The sequence below is a fragment of the Lampris incognitus genome, chromosome 3, assembly GCF_029633865.1.
Source record: "Lampris incognitus isolate fLamInc1 chromosome 3, fLamInc1.hap2, whole genome shotgun sequence".
NCBI classification, from domain to species: Eukaryota; Metazoa; Chordata; class Actinopteri; order Lampriformes; family Lampridae; genus Lampris; species Lampris incognitus.
In genome coordinates, this window is record NC_079213.1 from 8,742,469 (window position 1) to 8,766,464 (window position 23,996).

General features: G+C 47.8%; 1 protein-coding gene across 1 annotated transcript in view; it reads left to right on the forward strand.

Moving 5' to 3' along the window:
- ano2b (anoctamin 2b) overlaps window positions 1-23,996 on the forward strand; it is a 137,905-nt gene that overhangs the window by 68,085 nt on the left and 45,824 nt on the right. Inside the window, exons 15-20 of the mRNA XM_056275867.1 lie at window positions 4,913-4,987; window positions 5,851-6,052; window positions 9,400-9,511; window positions 9,670-9,727; window positions 9,964-10,064; window positions 19,238-19,386. Coding sequence (XP_056131842.1) covers window positions 4,913-4,987; window positions 5,851-6,052; window positions 9,400-9,511; window positions 9,670-9,727; window positions 9,964-10,064; window positions 19,238-19,386 — 697 coding nt within the window. The remainder of the gene's footprint in view (window positions 1-4,912; window positions 4,988-5,850; window positions 6,053-9,399; window positions 9,512-9,669; window positions 9,728-9,963; window positions 10,065-19,237; window positions 19,387-23,996) is intronic.

A 23,996-nucleotide genomic window follows, 5' to 3' on the forward strand; every position in this document is an offset into this window, starting at 1 on the left:
TGTATTTCCCTCCGTTTTATATATATATATATATATTTAACTCGTCTGGCTGGCCTTACGACTTGTATTCCAAAGCGATTTATACAATGTAATTTTGACGGACGAATACGCTGCATTTCAACTACGGCCACCAGATGGCACTGTTTAATCCGGGGACTCAATTGAACGTGAGTAGAGCGGATATCGAACCGTTTGCCGCGGTCATTTGAGCGGTTCGACCGGAAATGGTGATTGTTGTTAGTTGTCACGGTGACACAACACGTCAGCGGGGCCGTAAATGTTCGTACTACAACGCTGCTCGTTTGGTCGTTACCGCAAAACCTCACTTCAGTGAGTCTGCGACGTCAAAAAATAAAAATAAAAAATCCCGCGACCTGCCGCAAGTCAGTTTATACGGAAGTTTATACGGCTGTCAGCTCGTTACAGCGGTCACAGCTCTTTGCGATGGCGGCGGTTCAAACAAAGATGGCCGCCTCTCTGACGACCCTGCTGTGTTGATTTGAACAGGGATGTCCGTACCACCCTCTTTCCATTTCTATGGTAGGTACCGCCATATAAATGCCACCTTTATACACCGAAGCGACTCATACATGTGTTTTTTCTCTCACAACAACACGTTTTTTTTGGTTTGTTTTTTTGCTGAGTGTGACTAATACTTCAGTGTGACTTATAGTCTGGAAAACGTATAGTAGACCCTTCCCAGTCCCAGACGACCTAGGGATTCTTGATGGATTTTAGGGAATAAGAAGATCTAGGAAATAGTTTGGCCCCAAGCCGTTTTAGGGTTTTATAGACCAATAAAATAATTTTAAATTCAACTCGGGCACAGTGGAAGCCCGTGCAGAGGTCTGAGAACTGGTGTGACGTGGTCGTATTATTTTTTTTTTGTGGTTTTTGTGAGTAAGTACCCTTGCAGCTGCATTTTGAACACGCTGTACTTTTTCGAAGGGTTTTTTATTTTAAGAAGGCCGGTATAATAAAGCCTGTTACAGTATTCTGCCCTACTAGAGATGAAGCATGGATAAGCTTGTCCAGATCTGGTTTTGGATAGTAGAGCTCTTATCCCTGCTGTAGGTTTGAGGTCTGGTTAACATCTCACCTGCCTCAAAACGACTGGTGCTGTTTTTTCTGACGGCAACTCAAGGGGCCGTTGAGGTTTAGACGGGGGTGGGGTGGGGGGGCAGGGAGAGAGAGAGAAAGAGACAGACAGGGAGAGAGAGAGAGAGACAGGGAGAGAGAAAGGGATTTTGTTGAACAGTCCTCAATGGACAAAGCTAGCCAAATATAACATATGACCCACTTGTCAACCCTCCATCTTCATGACTGCTTCGCTCGTTCTCTCTCTCTCTCTCTCTTTCTTTCTCTCTCGCTCTCTCCTTCTCTCTCTCGCTCTCTCGTTCTCTCTCAAGGTCTTTCTGTCCTTCATGTGATAGATATTAGAAATGCAGCCCTCGGGTGCCTCAACCTGTGTGTGTGTGTGCGCGTGCGTGTGTGCGCGCGCGTATGTTTTATATTAAAATTGTGTAAGCACAACTAATGGTTCCCCTCAGATTGCAACAGAAACGCCACGGCAGAAAAGTGAAAGGCGTTTTTGTGCAAGCCTTTTCTTCCATCGATGGTGAGGATGAACTAAGAGTCAGATTTTAAAGATGTTTGAGATAAATTGAAGTTGCTACAAGGAACAATCTCCATTGCTTTCCATGCATTCCCATTTCTGTTGCAGGGAACAAATGGAGGGAATCCTTGGAGTGGAACAAATGGTTGTCAATGTTGGAAAAATTAAAAGCCAATTACGATTTACAACGCCGATGAGGTTTCTGTGTCGTCTGAGTTCAAATGAAGTGAAGCTATTCTTTAAGACTTAGACGTTCGAAAGGGCCTGTCATAGTGGTTAGCACAGTCTCCTCACAGCAAGAAGGTCCTGGGTTCAAACCTCGGGGTAGTCCAACCTTGGGGGTCGTCCCGGGTCGTCCTCTGTGTGGAGTATGCATGTTCTCCCCGTGTCTGCGTGGGTTTCCTCCGGGTGCTCCGGTTTCCTCCCACAGTCCAAAGACATGTAGGTCAGGTGACTCGGCCGTACTAAATTGTCCCTAGATGTGAATGTGTGTGTGTGTGTGTGGGGGGGGGGGGCTGTGATGGCCTGGCGGCCTGTCCAGGGTGTCTCCCCACCTGCCTTCCAGTGACTGCTGGGATAGGCCCCAGCATCCCGGGACCCTGACAGCAGGATAAGCGGTTTGGATAATGGATGGATGGATGTTAGAAGGGGACATGAAGGTAAAGTCCTGCCAGATGTTCTGGCTAGAATAACACATAAACATATATGTATACACAACAAATGTACACATACACACTTCCAACCTGCATGAACACACTCCTCCATTCCCTTAAGTAACATTTCCGGTATAACAGACTTGCACTTAAATTGCAGGAGTCAGTGGTAATGCTGTCTTAATGACTGTAAGGCATAGGGGCATGTTCAACACACACACACACACACACACACACACACACGATTTTGGATGCTGATGAACATGCATTTGCATCTTAAGTAAGGCACTGGGAGATGGGGCAGCCGCAGTTACTGTGTTACTGTGTGTGTCTGTAATATGTGCGAGTGTGTGTGGGAGAGAGTAAGTGAGAGACAAATGGAGAAAGTGAGTGAGGAGGAGAAGAATGGTGGATGGGGAGGGAGAGATAGAAGGAAGAGAAGAGAGGGATAATTACCCTCCAGCTGCTGCAAGGCAATGCCCGTCTAAAAACTATTTGTGGTTGTGTGTGTGCGTATGTGTGTACGTATGCATATGTGTGTGTGTGTGTTTGCATTGTCCAGACCACTAGCCACACATCACTAGATTACAGTTCTCACTTTCACTGAATGCCTGGCGAACAATACAACTTCTGTACTCCATACCGAACTTTCCTTAAAAAAAGAAATCTTAAAAAAGAAAAACTTTTCCTCTTTTTTTCCCCCCAGCTGTCAGAAGCAACGAGGAGCAGTTTGGTAACGGCTTGGCAGAGGCACACAGCTCTGTTTTGTGTGAGAACGTTCTAGTCTCTTAACATGGAAGACAGAATGGCTGTTGGTGCTGCTAACGCAGGGACGATGCAGGACTGGTGCATAAGGGGGCTCGTTTGTCCCGAATCGTCCTGTGAAACGTGGCAGGAAACGTCAGCTGAGAAGGCCCTGATCTTATATTTATCCCTGTATAGATCTGTTGCCGGGTAGAGGATCGGTCGTTTAGCAGGGATGCTTTAAAACCGAGCTCAAACACGCGTGGTCCAGACGTGGGTTAGAACAGAACTCTGCACGCGCGTGTGTAATAAAATGGTAAACGCTTGTTGCAGTGTGACAGTCTGGACACTAGATGGTGCTGTTACCATTGCTAATTAGTATTGGTTCACGTTTGTCCACAACTTGCCGGTTGTCCATAGGTTTTTTTTGTGTGCTTTTGACTGTGTGTGTTTTTGCTTTGTTGTGTGTATCCATGAGTACCAACTATAGGTGTGTCCGCAGTTGCTTGTGTGTGTGTGTGTGTGTGTGTGTGTGTGTGTGTGTGTGTGTGTGTGGTTGCATGTATGTGTGTGAGTACGCGGGTATCTCGCATGTCTGCATCTGGGCATGCCTTCATATGCATACGTGAGCTAACGTTTCCCATGCTGGGGTTCAAAGGTCACATACCTGAGGATGGACACGAGTTGTGTGACCTCTCGCTAGCCGGTAGATTTGCGGCGAGTCCAGACCACATTTGACCATGGGTCAAAGGGCACCGCGGCGGCGTCCCAGAAGATGTGGGTCAGTGTTTCTCACAGGTTCTCGGGTCATGGAGGCCTGTCACAACAAGTCTCAGCGGTTGTTGTTTTAAGGGATAATTTTAACGCAGAGCCGCTAAGCAGAAATGTGACATCTTGGTTGTTTTGCAGGAGAGGAAGAGGTCACCAATCTCCACATTTTTGGTGTTATTGATCTTCCAACATGGCGGCTTGCTCTCAGTTGGTGACCGCTTTCCAGAACATGAGAAACCCCTGTGTGTGGAGAAGATAGATATCAGAGTCGGAATCAGAATACTTTATTCATCCTCGAGGGGAAATTGGGTAGATAAATATGAAGAGATACCCGCACTAATAAGAAGTTCTGTTAATACGTCAAGTCAAGTCCATTTTTTTTGTACTATAGCCCAATATCACAAATTTGCCTCAGTGGGCTTTACAGCAACACAAACATGCTGTCCGTAGACCCTCAAATCGGATAAGGAACAACTCCGTAAAAAAACTCCCGACACCAATGTAGTGAATTCAGGGGGCGGGGGGGGGGGCGCCAGGAACTGTTGCTAGCCGGTTGGCTAACGGCTCAGACCCTTTAGTTGACTGGTTAGTGTAGTTGCCTGTGATGTGGGAGACCTGGGTTCGCATCCCGGCTGCCCACTGAATTGGCTACATTAAGTAAGTCGGTTAATAAGCCGGTTAATAGGTCGGTACTTACAGTAAATGTACTCTATGTGACATACGCTCTTGGCTATGATGTACTACTACTTCATATAGAACTATTAGGATATAATTGCTATTTAAAAAATGTGCTACTACTACTTCATGTGATATTACTATGATATGCTACTACAATGCTACTATGATGATACAATGTAGTGCGCTGCGATGCCAGTTGGTAACATTTGAATTTATCTGCTGATGGTTTCTGACTCTCTTGTAAGTGATTATGGATAATAGAGTCTGCTTAGTGAGTAAATGTAAGTTTGTTAATAAGTCACCTTAAGAGTTCACTGACGGCCTTGGCTGCTGATGAGGGAGATGGCGTCCCCTAAATTAGCAGAGCCATGGCCCAAATTAAGTGTTGATAAAGTGTGGATCGCTTCCATGGCTGTGTGAATGAGCGCCTCCTGTTGTCTCCCCCCGTCAGGCTGCCAAGGAGAAGCTGACCTGGAGAGACCGTCTGCCCGGATACTGCATTAACATCTCCTCCATCCTGTTCATGGTAAGTACATATGAGACAGGGTATTACTACTACTACTACTACTACTACTACTACCACCACTACTACTACACTACTACAACTACGACCACTTCCAGTATCACTGCTGCTACTACTACTACTACCAGTACTACTATTACCACCGCTACTACTACTACTACTATTACTACCACCACTACTACTACAACTACGACCACTTCTACCACCGCTACTACTACTACCACCACTACTACAGCTACTACCACGTCTACTACTGCTACCACTGCTACCACCACTACTACTGCTACTACCACTACTATTACTACTACTACTACATCTACAACAACCACTACTACTATTACAACTACTAATACCACTACTACAGCTACGACCACTACTACTGCTACCACTACTACTGCTACTGGTGAACATGTGGATTGGGAGGTGCTGTGTGTATTTTTACAGGAATCATAGCCTCTGTACCTCAGCAGTGTTAAAAATAAATCAGTAAATAAGACAAAGTAATGAAGAAAGGCTGCGGGAAAACAGCCCGTCTGCCAGAACCTGCCATGTTGGAACACTTTGGTCCAGTAGGTACACGTAGGTTTACTGTGATGAGAGCGATGTTCTAGAAGATGAACGGATGGAGAGGTGAACAGATGGATGAGATGGTGAGATGGGAGAATGGATGGAAGGATTGTTGGATGATTGGATAACTAGATGGATGGATGGATTACAGATGGAGGGATAGAGATGCACGTCACTGTAAATAAATCCATACATAAACCAAAGTGAGCTGTACTGGTGTGAGCTAAACATCCTCTCCATTCATTCTTTCATTCATTCATTCATTCTTTCTTTCTCTTTCTCCTTGCCGTCCTTCCCAGTTTGGGCTGACGTTTTCGGCAGTTTTTGGCGTGATCGTATACCGGATCACGGTTTCGGCCCTGATGGCAATGAGTCCCGACCCGGAAACCAAGTCCAACGTGAGGGTGACTGTAACGGCCACCGCCGTCATCATCAACCTGGTGGTCATCCTCATCCTGGATGAGATCTACGGAGCCGTGGCCGTATGGCTGACAGAGCTAGGTACCATAGACACACCGCAGAGACAGACAGACAGACAGACAGAGACACAGACAGACAGACGGACAGACAGAGACACAGACAGACAGACAGAGAAACCACCAGGGAGCGAGAGACACACACACAGACAGACAGTGAGAGAAAGAGAGAGAGAGAGAGACATAGAGAGAGAGAGAGACCATCAAGGAGAGAGACAGACAGACAGAGAGAGAGATTGAGAGATTGTTTTCTCCCTCTCTCTCTTTCATTCTCCCCCCTCCTCTCTTCTCTGGTTTTCACTCCTCTCCCCACATTCTCTCTCTCCTCATCTGTTCCTGTTGAAAATAAAACAAACTAAAAATCATTTTAACCTCCTCCCGCTCTCCTTATCACACGTTCTCCCTCGTTTGCTCTTTCTTTCCTTCCTCTGTTAATTCCTGTCTGTCTCATCTCACTGTCTTGCTGTTCTGTTTTTCCTTTCTCCACCGCCTCTCCCCCTCGCACTCACTCGAGAGGTTCCACTGGATGAAAGTTTGATGGTTTGATGAGAGAGGGAGGGAGAGGGAGAGAGAGAGAGAGAGAAGGGAAAGAAAGGAAAAGGGTAGAAAAACAAAAGAATGAATAAAAAGATGAGAAGGGAGCAAGTGGAAGTTGAAAGGAGAGAGAACAGGAAGAAGGGAGAGAATGGCAAATGTGCATGTATGTGTGGGTTAGTGTGTGTGAGGGAGAGAGAGTGAGTCTGTGTCTTACAGACATGGGTGCATTTAAGGAGAGAGCAAAAGATGGGTGACAGAGAGAGAGAGACAGAGAGAGAGCATCAGTGAGAGAGAGAGACCATCAGGGGGAGAGAGAGAGAGAGAGAGAGAGAGAGAGAGAGAGAGAGAGAGAGAGAGAGAGAGAGAGGCCATTAGGGGGGAGAGCGAGAGACCATTTGGGGGAGAGAGAGACAGAGAGAGAGCATCAGTGTGTGAGAGAGAGAGAGAGAGAGAGAGAGGGGGGAGAGAGAGAGGGGAGATGCTGTGTCAAACAGCAGTGTTTTAACCTACTTCCAGCACAGTGATCATGTTCCAGTTCAGTCCAGTAAGCTCACCAGTCAGACAGACAGATGCCCCACTTCATCCCAGTCACATCACACCACCAGTCTGTCAACACACACCACACACTCGTCACTGGGAAATAACACAACACAACACGATACAACACTACATACAATACCACACAACATGACAAAATACAGCACAGGACAACACTACATAACACGGCACAATACAACAAGACACAACACAGCATGACACAACACAACATGGCGCTACAACATGACACAATACAACACAACATAACCTGACACAATACAACATGACACTGCAACACGACACAAAACAATGCAACACAACACAACAGAACACAATATAACACAACATGACACAATATAAAACATAATACAACAAGACACAATACAACATGACAGAACAAAGCATGACACAACATGACACAATACAATGTAACACAATACAATGCAACGGAACACAATGTAACACAACAGTATAATACAACATGACACAATACAACACAACAGAGTACAATATAATGCAATGATATAACACAACACGACACAATACAACACAACATAATACAACACGAGACAATACAATACAACCAGACACAACACAACGTGACACTACAACACGACACAATACAACAGGACACAAGATAATATGACAATACCACACAACATGACAAAATGCAACACAACACTACACAATACAACATGACAAATTACAACACAACACAATACAACCAGACACAACACATGACACTACAACAGGACACAATACAACAGGACACAAGATAATACGACCATACCACACAACATGACAAAATGCAACACAACACTACACAATACAACATGACAAAATACAACACATGACACAATACAACCAGACACAACACAACATGACACTACAACATGACACAACACAACAGGACACAGTACAACATGACAATACCACAACATGACAAAATGCAACACAACATTACACAATACAACATGACAAAACACAACACAACACTACACAATACAACAAAACACAATACAACAAGACACAATACAGTACAACAAGACACAGTAAAACACGACACAATACAACAAAACGCAACACGACACAATAAAACACAACGTGACAAAATACAACACGAAATATTACAACAACACACAACACAATGTAACACAACATGATACAACACAATACAACACCATAGGTTTAGAAAGGTAAATGTTTGAGGGCTTCCTCGCTCAGGATTTTAATAAGTACAGTGGAATGTGTGTGTGTGTGTGTGTGTGTGTGTGTGTGTGTGTGTGTGTGTACATAATTCGTGGATAATTTGGGTGAAGCAGACAGAAGCAGGGTGAGAAAGGTCTCATGTTCTGCTGGTTTCCGGTTCTGTGGCGGTTCTATTGTGTGGCTGTGATGCAGGCCACACCTCTCCCTCTTCCTCTATGTGCGTGTGTGTGTGTGTGTGTGTGTGTGTGTGTGTGTGTGTGTGTGTGTGTGTGTGTGTGTTTGAGCGAGAACCTTCATTCAGCTGTTACAGCAGCTCTTTATTGGCTGGCAGCAGTCTATTGTCAGATCAGGATGTTACAATGGCTGTATTGAATTGAGGAGAGGCTGTGTGTGTGTGTGTGTGTGTGTGTGTGTGTGTGTGTGTGTGTGTGTGTGTGTGTGTGTGTGTGTGTGTGTGTGTGTGTGTGTGTGTGAAAGAGGAAGCACATTCTGAATTGGCAACATTAAAACACAAGGAGCTTCTAATCCTGTTGGCTTCAGTCATCATGTGAAAGGGGGAGAGGGGGAGGAGTGGTGAATATGGGAAAAGAAATGAAGAAAAGACAGATGAGTGTGGAAGAGAGGAAATGAGAAAGGCCATTCACATTCAGACTTTATTTATCCCAGAAGGGCAATTCAATTTCACAATCGTTGGCTTCATAAATCGGTCAGCCTGCTATTTATATGTATTCATCTCATCTCCTCATCCCATTTCAACTCATCTCCTCATCTCATCTCACCTCATCTCATCTCCTCTCCTCACCTCATCTCCTCACCTCATCTCATCTCACTTCATCTCCTTATCTCATCTCCTCATCTCACCTCATCTCATCTCATCTCATCTCCTCTCTTCATCTCACCTCATCTCAACTCATCTCCTCATCTCACCTCATCTCACCTCATCTCATCTCCTCTCCTCATCTCACCTTATCTCATCTCCTCATCTCACTTCACCTCATCTCATCTCACCTCAACTCATCTCATCTCACCTCCTCTTCTCATCTCCTCACCTCACCTCACCTCATCTCATCTCATCATTTTGTTTTCTAGAGATTCCTAAAACTGAGACGAGCTTTGAAGAGCGTCTGATCCTGAAGGCCTTCCTGCTTAAATTCATGAACGCCTACGCTCCTATCTTCTATGTGGCTTTCTTCAAAGGCCGGTAAGCACTGTGACCGTGTGTGTGTGTGTGTGCGTGTGTGTGTGTGCGCGCGCATCTGGCACAGGCTAACATGCATTGTGAATGGTGTTGTGGACCGTTATCAATGCTTAGGTATGTTACACATGATCCTCCCTTTGTGTGTGTGTGTGGTGTTACAGGTTCGCAGGCCGACCTGGAGATTATGTGTATGTCTTCAATGATTACAGGATGGAAGAGGTGAGTTGTGTGTGCACACGCCTTCATTTGTGTGTGCGTGAGTGTGTGTGTCTGTGAGTATATAAGGGAGTGTGAGTGTTATTTTACGTGAGACATCTTTTAGATAGGCATCATGTAAGTGGCTGTATATAATTGCTCTCTGTCTCGCTCTCTCACTCGTCCCCTTTCTCTTTCTCACACCCTCTCTCTCTCGCTCTCTCTGTCTCTCTGTCTCTCTCTCTCTTTCTCTCCCCCAGTGTGCTCCGGGTGGCTGTCTTATAGAGTTGTGTATTCAGCTCAGTATCATCATGTTGGGAAAGCAGCTCATCCAGAACAACATATTTGAGATCGGCATCCCGTGAGTCCAATCAACCTTCTCTTACTGTAGAACTTTACTGGTTTTGTGGGGAAAAGAAACGATCCTGAAGAATGGTTGTAAATGTCACCCCCCCCCCACACACACACACAGACTGCTGTCTTCCTTACCGCTACCAACATTCCTCCCATACCTGTACAGTGACGGCTCATCTTGTGTAACAGATAGACTACATGCAAATCCAAGGGGTCAGAGGTCAACCTGCTCTACTGCTGTCACAGAGGCCTGCTTGATTTGCCTTCAGGCTGAAGTGTGTCTATTGGTGCACACAGACATGGCATGACCTGCTGACCCCGTTACATCTGGAGACTGTGCTAACTTGTCAGCGTGCCAGTTGTTGGTTTTCAGTCTCAACTAAGATAAAACACACAACATATTACAAAAAGTAAATGATTTAAGTGTGTATTGTGTGTTTGTGTGTGTGTGTGTGTGAGTGTGTGTGTATGTGTGTGTGTTTGGAAAAACCAGTAAGCTTTGACTTTCTTCAGATCAGATCATTTAATCTGAAGGTTGATCTGGTCATTTAGCAGGCTAAGCTAGCTGCTAGCCATGCAGACCGGCAGTTTTGATAACACCGAGGGCGGTCTAGCGGTGACCTCGCCTGACGTTGACTGTGTTTTTAGTGTTGTCGTGTGGAGTGCGGGGAGGTGTGTTAATGGTGTCTGGCTGGGAGAGCTAGCATTGGATTGGCTGGGGGAGCCTGGTCTACTGTATCTGGTGGGCCCAAGGACCACGGCCCTGCCCGGAGCTGTGCCCGAAGAGGAAACATCGAGGGCGGTCTGAGAGGACATGGAAGCGGGGCAGGCTAAGCTAACTGCTAGCCCACGCAGGCCGGCAGTTCTGACAGTCATCCTGACTGGCTTTCATTCTCCTGGACAGTGATTTTTTTTATTCATTAATTTATTCATTCATTCATCATCAGCCGCTTTTCCGCGGTTGGGTTGCAGTGGCAGCAAGCTAAGTAGGGCCCTCCAGACGTCCCTCTCCCCAGCAACGCCCTCCGGAGGAGCCGGAGGGCGTTGCTCCATCCCCTCAGCCGATCTGGGGAGGGCTGCAGGCTACCACATGCCTCCTCCGATACATGTGGCGTTGCCAGCCACTTCTTTTCACCTGACAGTGAGGAGTTTCACCTGACAGTGAGGAGTTTCACCAGGGGGACATAGCGCGTGGGAGGATCACGCTATCCCCCCAGTTCCCCCTCCCCCCTGAACAGGTGCCCCGACCGACCAGAGGAGGCGCTACGCTACCCAAACGCCCCGTGCATTGTTTTTTATGCATTTATCCTTGCGAAATTTCGCTCCATCTCAAAAGTAGTAGTTCTACTTATTGTGATGTTGGAGTAGCATTGATCAGGTAATAGTTTGTGTGGTGAAAAGGTTTGTTTGCATTCGGTAGAGTTGTGTTGTACAGCTGGCTCCTCCATGTTTGAAAGTTGAGGCGTGCAGTGAGATGGATGTGTGAGGACTTGGAGTTTTGTGGGAGGACATTGATTATAAACTTAGCACAAAAAGTAAGGAAATGTGTGTTTGGTAGATTATTTCTTTGTTGTAACAATGCTTCTTGGCAGTAAATCAAATCTTATACCAGGCAGCTGATTGTCAGCACCTGGGGCACCAGAAGCTCAAAACAAGAGTCAATAGCAACAGCAAAATAAGCTGTTTGGCATTGGCAGAGAAGATTTGGCAAATTGTTGATGGGCGCAACCCACATACTCAGCTCTGCTGCTCATCCCACAAATGCATGTTTCTTACAAATGTGGCCCCATTTAAAAGGCAAATAAACAGGCTTTCCAACGGTATAAGATTTATTGCCAAGAAGCATTGTTACAATAAAGAAATAACTACCAAACACACATTTCCTTACTTTTTGTGCCAAGTATAGATGGTGCAGCGCGCTCTGAGCTGGTGAGGAGGTTAGCTCCGTGGCAGGCTGGATATAGGAGTCAACTTGTCTCAACCAGTGATGATGCTGCAGGGTCCCCCGTTCATCTCACCACGTTAATCACTCTCCATTAATCACAATGAGAAAGGGGGGGAGGGAAGGAGAGAGAGGGAGGACGGGAGGGAAGGATAGGAATAAAGTGAGATATGACAGAGAGAAATAGAAAGAGAGAGAGGAGGAGAGGGAGGGAGGGTGAGGAAAAAAGTGAGAGGTGAGAGAGAGAGAGACAGAAGGAGAGAGGGAGGGGTAGGGAGGGAGAGAAGGAGAGGAAGGAAGGGAGAGAGCGAGAGACAGAAATGGAAAGAGGGAGAGAGGAGAGAGAGGGGGAAGGAGAGCGGAGAAAGGGGAGAGATGAGAGACAGAAATGAAAGAGAGATGAGTTGAGAGAGAGAGAAAGCAAGAGACAGCTACAACACTAAACTGTGTGTGTGTGTGTGTGTGTGTGTGTGTGTGTGTGTGTGTGTGTGTGTGTGTGTGTGTGTGTGTGTGTGTGTGTGTGTGTGTGTGTGTGTATTGGGTTGAAGGTGTTTTTGTTCATGAGTGCAAATGGATTCAAGCACACACTTGGTGTGTAAATAGTGATTCTGCACTGGTGTGTGTGTGTGTGTGTTGTAGTGTGTGTTTGTTGAGTGTTTGCTTGCTTTCTGTTGTGCGTTGATGTATCGGTGCATTTGTTGGTATATGTGCATTAGTGTGTGTGTCAGTGTATTCATAGATATGTCAGTTTATTGGTGTGTGTGTGTGTGTGAGAGAATGTTTGTCCAACAGAAGCACGTCAGCTGTGAGCAGCTGGCAGATGCGGGTGGGGTGTGTGGGTGTGTACAGTAGTTGTTGTGTACGAGGCTGAAAGCACTCATCACCGGGTTGTGTTGTGGCTGTTAAGAATTCATAGGCTGGAAAAATGGACGATAAATAATACACAATCTGTATTCAGCCCACTGTACTGGAGCAGTTATAGGATGCAGCAAAAGACCTGGTACCGCCTAATGCACATGTGTACAGACACACACACTGATGCTTACACAGCATCTAATCACAGGATAGAGCCACGTGTTTTCTCACACACACACACATGTTCACCCATGTGTACACACAAAAACGACATCTGTACATATATATACGGTTCTCACACACACACACACACACACTAATGAAAAACTGCCCCTTTATGCGGACACAGACAAATAGACACACAAAAATAATCACTAACACAAACAGATACACACAGGAATACACACAAATGTGGAAATTCCTGAGAACCCCCCTTTATTCCTGTCTCTTTATATCTCCACTTGTCAGATCTTTCTATTTCCCTCTCATTTTATCTATCTATCTATCCATCTGTCTATCTATCTATCTGTCTATCTATCTGTCTGTCTGTCTGTCTGTCTGTCTGTCTGTCTACTCTGTCTTCAGTCTGTTTCCCTTTTTATTCTTGTCTCTCTCTCTCTCTCTCTCTCTCTCTCTCTCTCTCTCTCTCTCTCTCTCTCTCTCTCTCTCTCTCTCTCTCTCTCTCTCTCTCTCTCTCTCTCTCTCTCTCTCTCTCTCTCTCTCTCTATCTCTATCTACATATATATATGTCCATGTATAATCCAAGCCGCTTATCCCAACTGGGGTCACGGGATGCTGGAGCCTATCCCATCAGTCATTGGGCAGTGGGCGGGGAGACACCCTGTACAGGCCGCCAATCCATCACAGGGCCAACACACACATTCACACCAAGGGACAGTTTAGTATGGCCGATTTTATGTATACACCACACGCAGGGATGAGCATTGGGTTAGGGTGTAATACAGGCCGGGTGGCAGGCAAAGGTCGGGGACAGGGGTGTTCCAACTTCCGTTATCGCAGACTGGTCCTCGGAATGTCACCTCTCTGGCAGGGAAGGAGCCTGAGCTGATGCGGGAGGTGGAGCGGTAGTAACTAGATATAGTTGGGCTCACCTCCACACACAGCATGGGCTCTAGTTACAAATTCCCGGAGAGGGGCTGGACTCTTTACTTTTCCAGCGTTGGCCAAGGTGGCAGGCGCCAGGTGGGTGTGGGGATACTCACAGGTGCCTGGTTGAGCGTTGCTGTGTTGGAGTTCTCCCCAGCGAATGAGAGCGTCGCCTCTATACGCCTGCGAGTTGCTGGGGGGAAGGCTCTGACTGTTGTGTGTGCTTATGTGCCAAATAACAGTTTGGAGTATCCGGCCTTCTTGGAGTCTCTGGGTGGTGTTTTGGATAGGGTTCTGCCTGGGGACTCTATAGTTTTGCTGGGGGACTTCAACGCTCACATGGGCAATGATGGAGAAACCTGGAGGGGTGTGATTGGGGGGAACGGCCTCCCCAACTGGAACCCGAGCTGTGTCTTGTTATTGGATTTCCGTGCGAGTCATGGATTGGCCATAACAAACAATATGTTTGAACATAAAGTAGTTCATACGTGTACTTGGTACCAGAACACCTTAGGCCGAAGATCGATGGTAGACTTTGCGGTCATATCATCAGATCTGCGGCCGTATGTTTTGGACACTCGCGTGAAGAGAGGAGCAGAGCTGTCAGCTGATCACCACCTGGTGGTGAATTGGATCAGATGGGGGGAAGGCTGCCGGACAGACCTGACAAATCTAAATGTGTCGTGAGGGTGAACTGGGAATGTCTGGCAGAGGCCCCTGTCCATGAGGTCTTCAACTTCCACCTCCGGAAGAAGTTCTCGTGTATCCTGAGGGAGGCTGGGGACATGGAGTCTGAGTGGGCCATGTTCAAAGCCTCTATTGCAGATGCGGCAGGTAGGAGCTGTGGTCATAAGGTCATTGGTGCCTGTCGAGGTGGCAACCTAAGAATCCGCTGGTGGACACCAGCGGTGAGGGAAGCCATCAGGCTGAGGAAGGAGGCTTTTCGGGCTTGGTTGGCCCAGGGATCTCCCGAAGCAGCAGACAGGTACCAGAAGGGCTGTGGCTTCATCATTCGCGGAGGCAAAAACTCGGGTGTGGGAGGAGTTCGTTGAGGCTATGGAGGAGGACTTTCAGTTGGCCTCAAAGAAGTTATGGCAAACCATCCGGTGACTCAGGAAGGGGAAGCGGGGCTTGACTCATGCTGTGTTCAGCCAGGGAGGGGAACTGCTGACCCGGACTGGGGATATTGTCGGGCTGTGGAAAGAACACTTAGAGGAGCTCCTGAACCCAGCTAACACATCTTCAGTGGAGGAGGTAGAGTCTGAGGACTTGGGGGAAGCCCCACCAATATCCTTGGTAGGTGTCTCTGAGGTAGTTAAGAAGCTCCTGGGTGGCAAGGCACCAGTTGTGGATGATATTCACCTTGAGATGCTGCACCTCATCTACACTGCATCTCCTTGCACTCCTGTCTACTTTTTCATCTTTCTGACTATCCCACTTCTTCTTTGCCAACCTCTTCCTCTGTATACTTGCTGTATTTCCTCATTCCACCACCAAGTCTCCTTGTCTTCCTTTCTCTGTCCTGATGACACATCAAGTACCTTCCTAGCTGTCTCCCTCACTATTTTCCAGTGGTTGCCCAGCCATCCGGCAACTCTTCACTACTCACTTTTAACTTTCATCAAATCCTGGCAACACATCACCCCAGTCCTAAAAGACCTCCACTGGCTACCCATCTTACACCGGAGCAATTGCAAAATCCTGGTTCTTACATATAAAGCCCCTCACAAACTGGCCCCCCCATACCTCACTGACCTCCTCTCCCCCTACCAACCCTCTTAGCCCCTCAGATCCACCTCAGCCTCCCTTCTCTCTACCCCCAGGTCCAACCTCCACGGCTTTGGTGACCGAGCCTTCTCCAGGGCAGCTCCCAGGCTCTGGAACTCACTCCTCCAATTCATTAGAGACTCAGAACGCCTCCCGCTCTTCCAATCCCGTCTCAAAACACACCTCTTCTCCATTGCCTTCTCGTGCCCCCGCCCCCCTGTCCTCTCATCCACCCCTAATCTGAGGCAGTTAAGGACCGGGCAATCGACCTGCTGCTCCTCTTGGAACTCCCTCCCCAGGCACATCAGACACTGCTGCGGTCTGCCCACATTTAAGTCATTAATCAGGACTCACCTCTTCAGACTTGCTTTCATCTGTGATTTATGATGTTTGTTTTTCTTCCCCTTTTGTATTTGTCTAAGTTGGAGAGTACTGCTGGCGTCGTGTGTGTGGCTGCCGCTTCTCCCCCTCGTAGCCCCCCTCCCCATCCACCCCTGTATGTCTGTGTTATGTTTATCTGTTGTCTTGTTTCACCCCACTTATTGTAAAGTGACTTTGAGTGTTAGAAAAGCACTATATAAGTTTAATTTATTATTATTATTACTACCACCCAGTGCCTGTTTTAACTCCTCTCTGAACTCCACACAAGTCTTCCTTCTTGAACTTCCACCATTTGATCCTTGGCTCTGCCGTCATTCGTTTCCTCTTCTTGGTCTTCAAAGTCATCCTGCAGACCACCAGCCGATGCTGCCTAGCTACGTTCTCCCCTGTCACCACCTTGCAGTCTCCAATCCCTTTCAGATCAAGCCTCCTACATAAGATATAGTCCACCTGTGTGCACTTTCCTCCACTCTTATATGTCATCCTGTGTTCCTCCCCCTTCTTGAAATATGTATTCACCACAGCCATTTCCATCCTTTTCGCAAAATCTACCAGCATCTGTCCTTCCACATTTCTCTCCTTGACACCATACCTACCCATCACCTCCTCATCACCTCTGTTCCCTTCACCAACATGCCCACCGAAGTCCGCTCCAGTCACCACTCCCGCCCCCTTGGGTACTCTCTCCACCACGTTATCCAACTCACTCCAGAATTATTCTTTCTCTTCCATTTCACACCCAACTTGCGGGGCATATGTGCTGATATCATCACACCTTCAATTTCCAGCTTCATACTCATCACTCTGTCTGACACACTCTTCACCTCCAGCACACTCTTGAAATACTCTTCCTTCTGAATTACCTGTACCCCATTTCTCCTCCCATTCGCACCATGGTAGAAGAGTTTGAACCCACCTCCAGTGCTCCTGGCCTTACTCCTCTTCCACCTGGTCTCTTGCACACACAGTATACCTACCTTTCTTTTCTCCATCATATCAGCCAGCTCTCTCCCTTTACCAGTCATGGTGCCAACATTCCAAGTTCCAACTCTCACCTCCACACTCCTACCCTTCCTCCTCTCCTGCTGCCTCTGGACATGCCTTCCCCCTCTCCTTCACCCAACAGTAGCATAGTTTCCACCGGCACCCTGCTGGCCAACAGTACTGGTGGCGGTCGTTGGTAACCCGGGCCTCGACCGATCTGGTATGGAAATCTGATTTAAGATCTGCTTATTTGATTTGGCAAAGATTTTACACCGAAGATGCCCTTCCTGATGCAACCCTCCCCATTTCTCTGGGCTTGGGACCATCTGGCAGTGAAATTCCTCGCTGTCAGGTGAAAAGAAGTGGCTGGTGACTGTGACTCCACATTTGGAGGAGGCATGTGGTAGTCTGCAGCCCTCCCCGGATCGGCAGAGGGGGTGGAGCAACGACTTTGACGGCTCGGAAGAGTGGGGTAATTGGTCGGGTACAATTTGGGAGAAAAGGGGGGAGGGGGAATCCAAAAAAAAAGAAAAGATGGAGCTGAATTTTACCTTTTAGGGTTGTCGGGGGGGGGGGGCCCTGTACAAGTGTAGCTGTTGCAAGTCTCTTTTTATGCCCCTGACCTTTGTACCGAGTGAGCGAAAAGTACCTGTACATCTGTGGTAAATGTACTTTTGTGTAGAAAAGTAAACTCTTATGTCTCTAGTGTGTTATGCAAAAGACTTGGAAAAATGGTACTACTACTTCATGAAATATACATTATACTTTATATACTTGTACTTTACATTTACTTTAATATACTTTATGACAGATGGTATGTTTTGTTGAACTCTCTTAGAGAAAATAAGTGATAATACCACTTACTTTACCACCAAATAAAACATTTCTGTGAGTCTTTAATGCACAATTACTCTTTATTTTTCATTTGGGATTGAAAAGATAGAGCAGTAAATGCAGCATGTGTGAATGTTCAGGCGCCGTCTTGCTTTGTTGTCTTTTAACAAATACCAAACTTGGCTCAACGTTGCACAACATGAGTAGGCCAGACATGATGTTTGAATCTTAAGCAAGGCCTTTAAGCAACATTGCAACGTCTTTCTTCATCATAAAGCCGAGAGCCGGCTCCCTTCCACATTCCGAATTGGAATTCCCATAAGGAATATGGAAGGGACCCTTTGAAAGGGACCCTTTGCTCGGCTTTGTTTCCGAGAAAGACGTTAAAATGTTGTTCGGAAGCCTTCGACACAACTCTTACATGGTGTGTGACCTGCTCAGGTTGTGCAATGTTGAACAATGTTTTGTGTTTGTGTTTGTTAAAGTGCAGTGAAGGGAGAACACGCTGCGTTTACTGCTTTTTGTTTTCGGTCTGTTAATTCAAGAACGAAAGAGGAATTGTGCGTTGAAATTTGCTGAAAACATGTTGAAAATTAAGTTTTCACTCTGCAGAGAGTATTAACGTATTTTTACTTAAAGATTCAGCAAAATGGGGCCTCCGGGTAGCGTAGTGCTCTATTCCGTTGCCTACCAACACGGGGATCGCCGGTGCGAATCCCCGTGTTACCTCCAGCTTGGTCGGGCGTCCCTACAGACACAATTGTCCGTGTCTGCAGATGGGAAGCTGGCTGTGGGTATGTGTCCTGGTCGCTGCACTAGCACCTCCTCTGGTCAGTCGGGGCGCCTGTTTGGGGGGGAGGGGGTACTAAGGGGAATAGCGTGATCCTCCCACGCCCTACGTCCCCCTGGTGAAACTCCTCACTGTCAGGTGACAAGAAGCGGCTGGCGACTCCACATGTATTGGAGGAGGCATGTGGTAGTCTGCAGCCCTCCCTGGATCGGGTGGGGGGTGGGGTGGAGCAGCGACCAGGGTGGCTCGGAAGAGTGGAGTAATTGGCCGGGTAAAATTGGGGAGAAAAAGAGGGGGTAAAAAAACACACACAAAAAAAAAAGATTCAGCAAAAAGTGCAGTTTGTTTAGGGGTGTCTTAACTTTTGCATACCGCCGTGTATTTGAGTACATTCTCTCTCCCATGTCCCACCTCTCTTCTGACTTCAACCCTCCCCCCCCCCCCCACACACACACACACACACACACTCCTGCTTCACCCTCTACTGTCCATCCATCCCTCCATCCCTCTCTCGCCGCAGGAAACTGAAGAAGTTGGTGCGGACGTTGAAGGATAAAGGCAGAGCGGAGGAGGAGAGGGAGGAGGAGAGGAGCAGACCTCCGCAGCAGTGGAGCCTCGACTACGCCCTCGCCCCCTTCGACGGTCTCACACCGGAGTACATGGAGATGAGTGAGTCTTCTCACACACACACACAAACACACATGGATGCAGGACCGTGTGATTGTGTAACATGTATGTGGCCTGTCAAAGTGTCTGACGGTTTCTGGCGGTGAGGAGTCAGACAGGGTGGTCCGAACTCAGACCTCCGTTCCAGGTGTGCCATCAGTCAGACAGGTGAGCGAGCATCCCCCGCAGCTACATTTTTATTATCGCCATTGACCTCAGTTGACCCGGTGATGTAGAGCTGGGGGTAAAGTCGGGGTCGGCGTTTACAAGAAGCCGAATCAAACCGCACACAAACTCTGGCTTCACTCCAAGCGCTGAGCTACGTCATGTGATTAGTGCCGGAGTAGAAAGACGGAGAGACTCCATCCTCCTCAACAGTTCCTCCCCATGAGCGAGACGTGTCGCGTTCTCGGGGTCTTCGTCGGTCCTGCTGCTCTGTTCTCCATGCAGCGTGAGGATGAAGAAAGAACACTAATGGAGGACAGCTGAAGGACCGGTGTGTGTGTGTGTGGTGGGGGTAGGGTGGGGGCGCGTCACACGCATGGACAGTTTTGCAAAATACTGCCCCAAATACACTTACAGACATCAGTATGGGCACACAAAGTGAACAAACACACCCAATGATGTATGCACACACACACACACACACACACACACACACACACACACACACACACACACACACACACACATGAACTAATTGCACCCCAGTTTGCATTCCTGGTTGTAAAACTATAAAAATGTGGATTCTTTCTTTCTGAGAAAACAGTTAGTGGGGCACAAAGACCCCCCCCCCACCTCAAAAACCCCAAATGTGTGTGTGTGGTGTGTGTGTGTGTGTGTTGGTGCGTTATTTCTCCTCAGAAAGAACCGGCAGAAATAAACCCAGAGACGCTGTGGCAGATCTAGCAGGTCTGTGTAGCTGCGTTTGATACCCGGCCCCGTGTGGACGAAACCGCCGGTCATCAGCTGACAGTACTGACACAGTACTGACACAGTACTTAGCTGGACGTCCTTTAGGTTTTCATTTTCCAGGCAGGATCTTGATTCCTCGGTTGTTGTGCGTTGTGGTAGTCTTTCTGTGAAGTGCCGTGACTTGTACATCGGGGAAACTGAACAGACGCCGGCCAAGAGGATGACATAGGAGAGCTAACACCCCAGCCAGGACTCCACAGTCTACACCCTCTACAGCAGGGGTGCCCAGCTCCAATGTTTTGTCCACAGTTATGAGTGCATGATGAAGAACTTCTCGTGCTCCCCGCGCCCTCTCTTCATTCACTCTCTAGCTCGCTCGACCAATGCTGCTCTGTCGCTGCCCGATCCGAGTCAACTGTGCACATGCACGACTCACATCTTCAGTGGAGTCAGATCGGGCAGCGATGGTGTCAAAATCAAAACATTATGTTTTGGGGCATCCAGGTGGCGTGGCGGTCTGTTCTGTTACCTACCAACACAGGGATCGGCGGTTCAAATCCCTGTCTTATGTCCGGCTTGGTTGGGCATCCCCACAGACACAATTGGCAGTGTCTGCGGGTGGGAAGCCAGATGTGGGTATGTGTCCTGGTCGCTGCACTAGCGCCTCCTCTGGTCAGTCGGGGCACCTGTTCGGGGGGGGGACTGGGGGGAATAGCGTGATCCTCCCACGCGCCAGGTCCGCCTGGGGAAACTCCTCACTGTCAGGTGAAAAGAAGCGGCTGGTGACTCCACATGTATTGGAGGAGGCATGTGGTAGTCTGCAGCCCTCCGCGGATCGGCAGAGGGGGTGGAGCAGTGACCAGGACGGCTCGGAAGAGTGGGGTAATTGGCCGGATACAATTGGGGAGAAAAGGGAGGAAATCCCCCCCCCCCCAAAAAAAAGAAACTCCTCCCAGGGTGAAGATGTTCTGAAACTCGGTTTTCAGTCTTGACGTGTGGACAGGCAGAACCAAGGTTTTGGCTTCTTGTTGGCTTTTTTTTTTTTATATTTCTGACTGGCCAACGTGGCTTTGGGTTAGGGTTTTATCGCCACCTGTTGGTTTGGCATGCTCTTGACAGCGCTTCCATTTTCATTTGGACGGGGATTTTCTTTGTAACAGTGTTTGTGTGGACAGCGACTCTTTTAAGAAAAAAGGAAGAAAATCCTCATTTTCAAAATACCCCGCGTACGTGTGGACTATAGCCATAAGAGTTTTTATTTTCAAGTTTTTTTTTTTTTTTTGGCATTTTCCACCTTTATTTTATTTATTTGTTACAGTGATAGTCAAGAGAGAGACAGGAAAGGCAGGGGAGAGGGAGGGGACGACATGCAGCAAAGGGCCTGGGCCGGATTCGAACACAGGCCCCTGCGGGAAGGACTCCGCCTTATGTGGTACCGCTCCACCAGGCGACCCGCCGGGGCGCCCCGGCCCGAGAGCTTCAGCCGTTCAGCTGCCGATGTGTTCTCCTCATTGTGCACAAACTCCCGAAATGTTTTTCGGCTCACGCCTAGTGAGGCCCCTGGTCCACGCGGGGCCCGGGGCTTAACCCTTAAGCCCCTGGGCGCAGTAAGGCGCCCGTGCTGCAGGGGGGCAAACAGTGAGCGCCAACAGACGGCGGCTTGTTCAGAGTTAACAAGTCCTGGCTGTTTTGTTTCAGGTTGAGGTGGTTTGTAAAGACCACACGTGTTGGCAGACGCACCATAAAAACACACACACACATTTCATCAGTCACAGCTCAACCATGGCGTCCGTCGTAGGTGAGAACCTGCCGTGGGATCACGTAGCGCCGCTGGGTTTGAAAGGGTATTTAGAGGAAACAGACAGCAGGAAGCAGGAAGTCACAGACAGGCGTGAGAGAGGATGAAGGCTGTACACGCTAAACTACAGCGCACGTTAGGTGTTCGTACTACACCGGTACTTCACTAAGACTGTGGGAACTGTGTTGTGCGACTGCCACACGGTAGTTTAGTTTGTCACGTGACATTATAAAATACAGCAGCCGTTGTACTTTTACTCAAACTCGTCTTTTTAAAGGTAGTTTCACTGCCAGGGTCCCCGCCTCTGCTTCCATTAATTAACTGTTAATCTGAGACTGGTTAATTATGTTTCGGTCTGCTTTCTTTTGATTCATGCCGTTCCATTTTGTTCTGTTATCTTCTTCACTCTATTTTTATTTACCCCACTCTTCTGAGCCGTCCCGGTCCGGTCGCTGCCCCACCCCCTCTGCCGACCCGGGGAGGGTTGCAGACTACCACCTGCCTCCTCCCATACATGTGGAGTCGCCAGCCGCCTCTTTTCACCTGACAGTGAGGAGTTTCACCAGGGGGACGTAGCGCATGGGAGGATCGCACTATTCCCCCCCCTAGTCCACCCCCCCCACCCGAACAGGTGCCCCGACCGAACAGGGCAGGCGCTAGTGCAGCGACCAGGACACGTACCCACATCCGGCTTCCCACCCGCAGACACAGACAGTTTTGTCTGTAAGGACGCCCGACCAAGCCGGAGGTGACACGGGGATTCGAACTGGCGATCCCCATGTTGGTAGGCAACGGAATAGACCACCACGCCACCCGGATGCCCCATAGTGACAGTTTTAACCTGCCAAGCAGCACATCAGACATTTGGAGTATCTGAAATATTTTATTTAAATTATGCGCGTTTATTCAGTTCATACAGCATATCTTTATCCACGTCGTGTCCGTGCACCGTTTCGCCTCCAACGTACAAAATAAATACACAATTGGAACATTTTTCACATGCACAACATGCATGTCCTGGTTATTTAGGGTTAGAATACACGTTTTGTCTCAAAAACAGCTTATAAAATGTGAGTCGCACATTTTTTTCATGCATATTGTGTAGACAGGAAACTGTCACGAATAGACCGCTACGCTGCCCGGACGCTCCTCTTCAGTCTGTATCATTAAGATTTAGTACTTTTAACATTCTTTCTATTTACTTATTTACTCTTTTCTTCCATCCTTACTGTCTTTTCATCTATATATTCATATTTTGTACTTTTGTTGTAGTATTACAGTATCTTTTCATCTATATATTCTTATTTTGTACTTTCGTTGTAGTATTACAGTATCACATCGTTTCATGTCACCGATACCAGAACGTGAAAAAAGTTTTAGCGTTGCATTTTATTGTACGAGATGTGCGATATACGGCTCCCTGCAGTAACTTTTCTTCAGAGTAAAAGTAACTTTTCTTCAGAGTAAATGTATCTCAGCTGCACACGTATGTGGGATTACATGGAAATGAGAAGTACTGCATCCTGCGTCCGTTAAGGGTTTGAACAACAACAACAGCCCCGAGTTTCAACACGCGGTGTGTCAGTCTGAGAGGGCCGCGTAGCAGAGGGAGGGGGGCCGGGAGGCAGACAAAGAGGAAGAGGAGGAGGAGGAAGAGCGGGGGGAGGATAGCAATGAAGGAGAGGAGGCCAAGCCCCTGTTGCTGTGGGGCAATGACAAGAATGTCAAATATTTCAGAGGACGAGAGACAACAGGACTGTGAACATGAGCCCGTGGCAGCTTGTTTGTGTGTGTGTGTGTGTGTGTGTGGCAGCTTGTTTGTGTGTGTGTGTGTGTGTGTGTGTGTGTGTGTGTGTGTGAGAGTGTGTGTCTGCGCATGCATATGTTCGTTTGTGTGGAG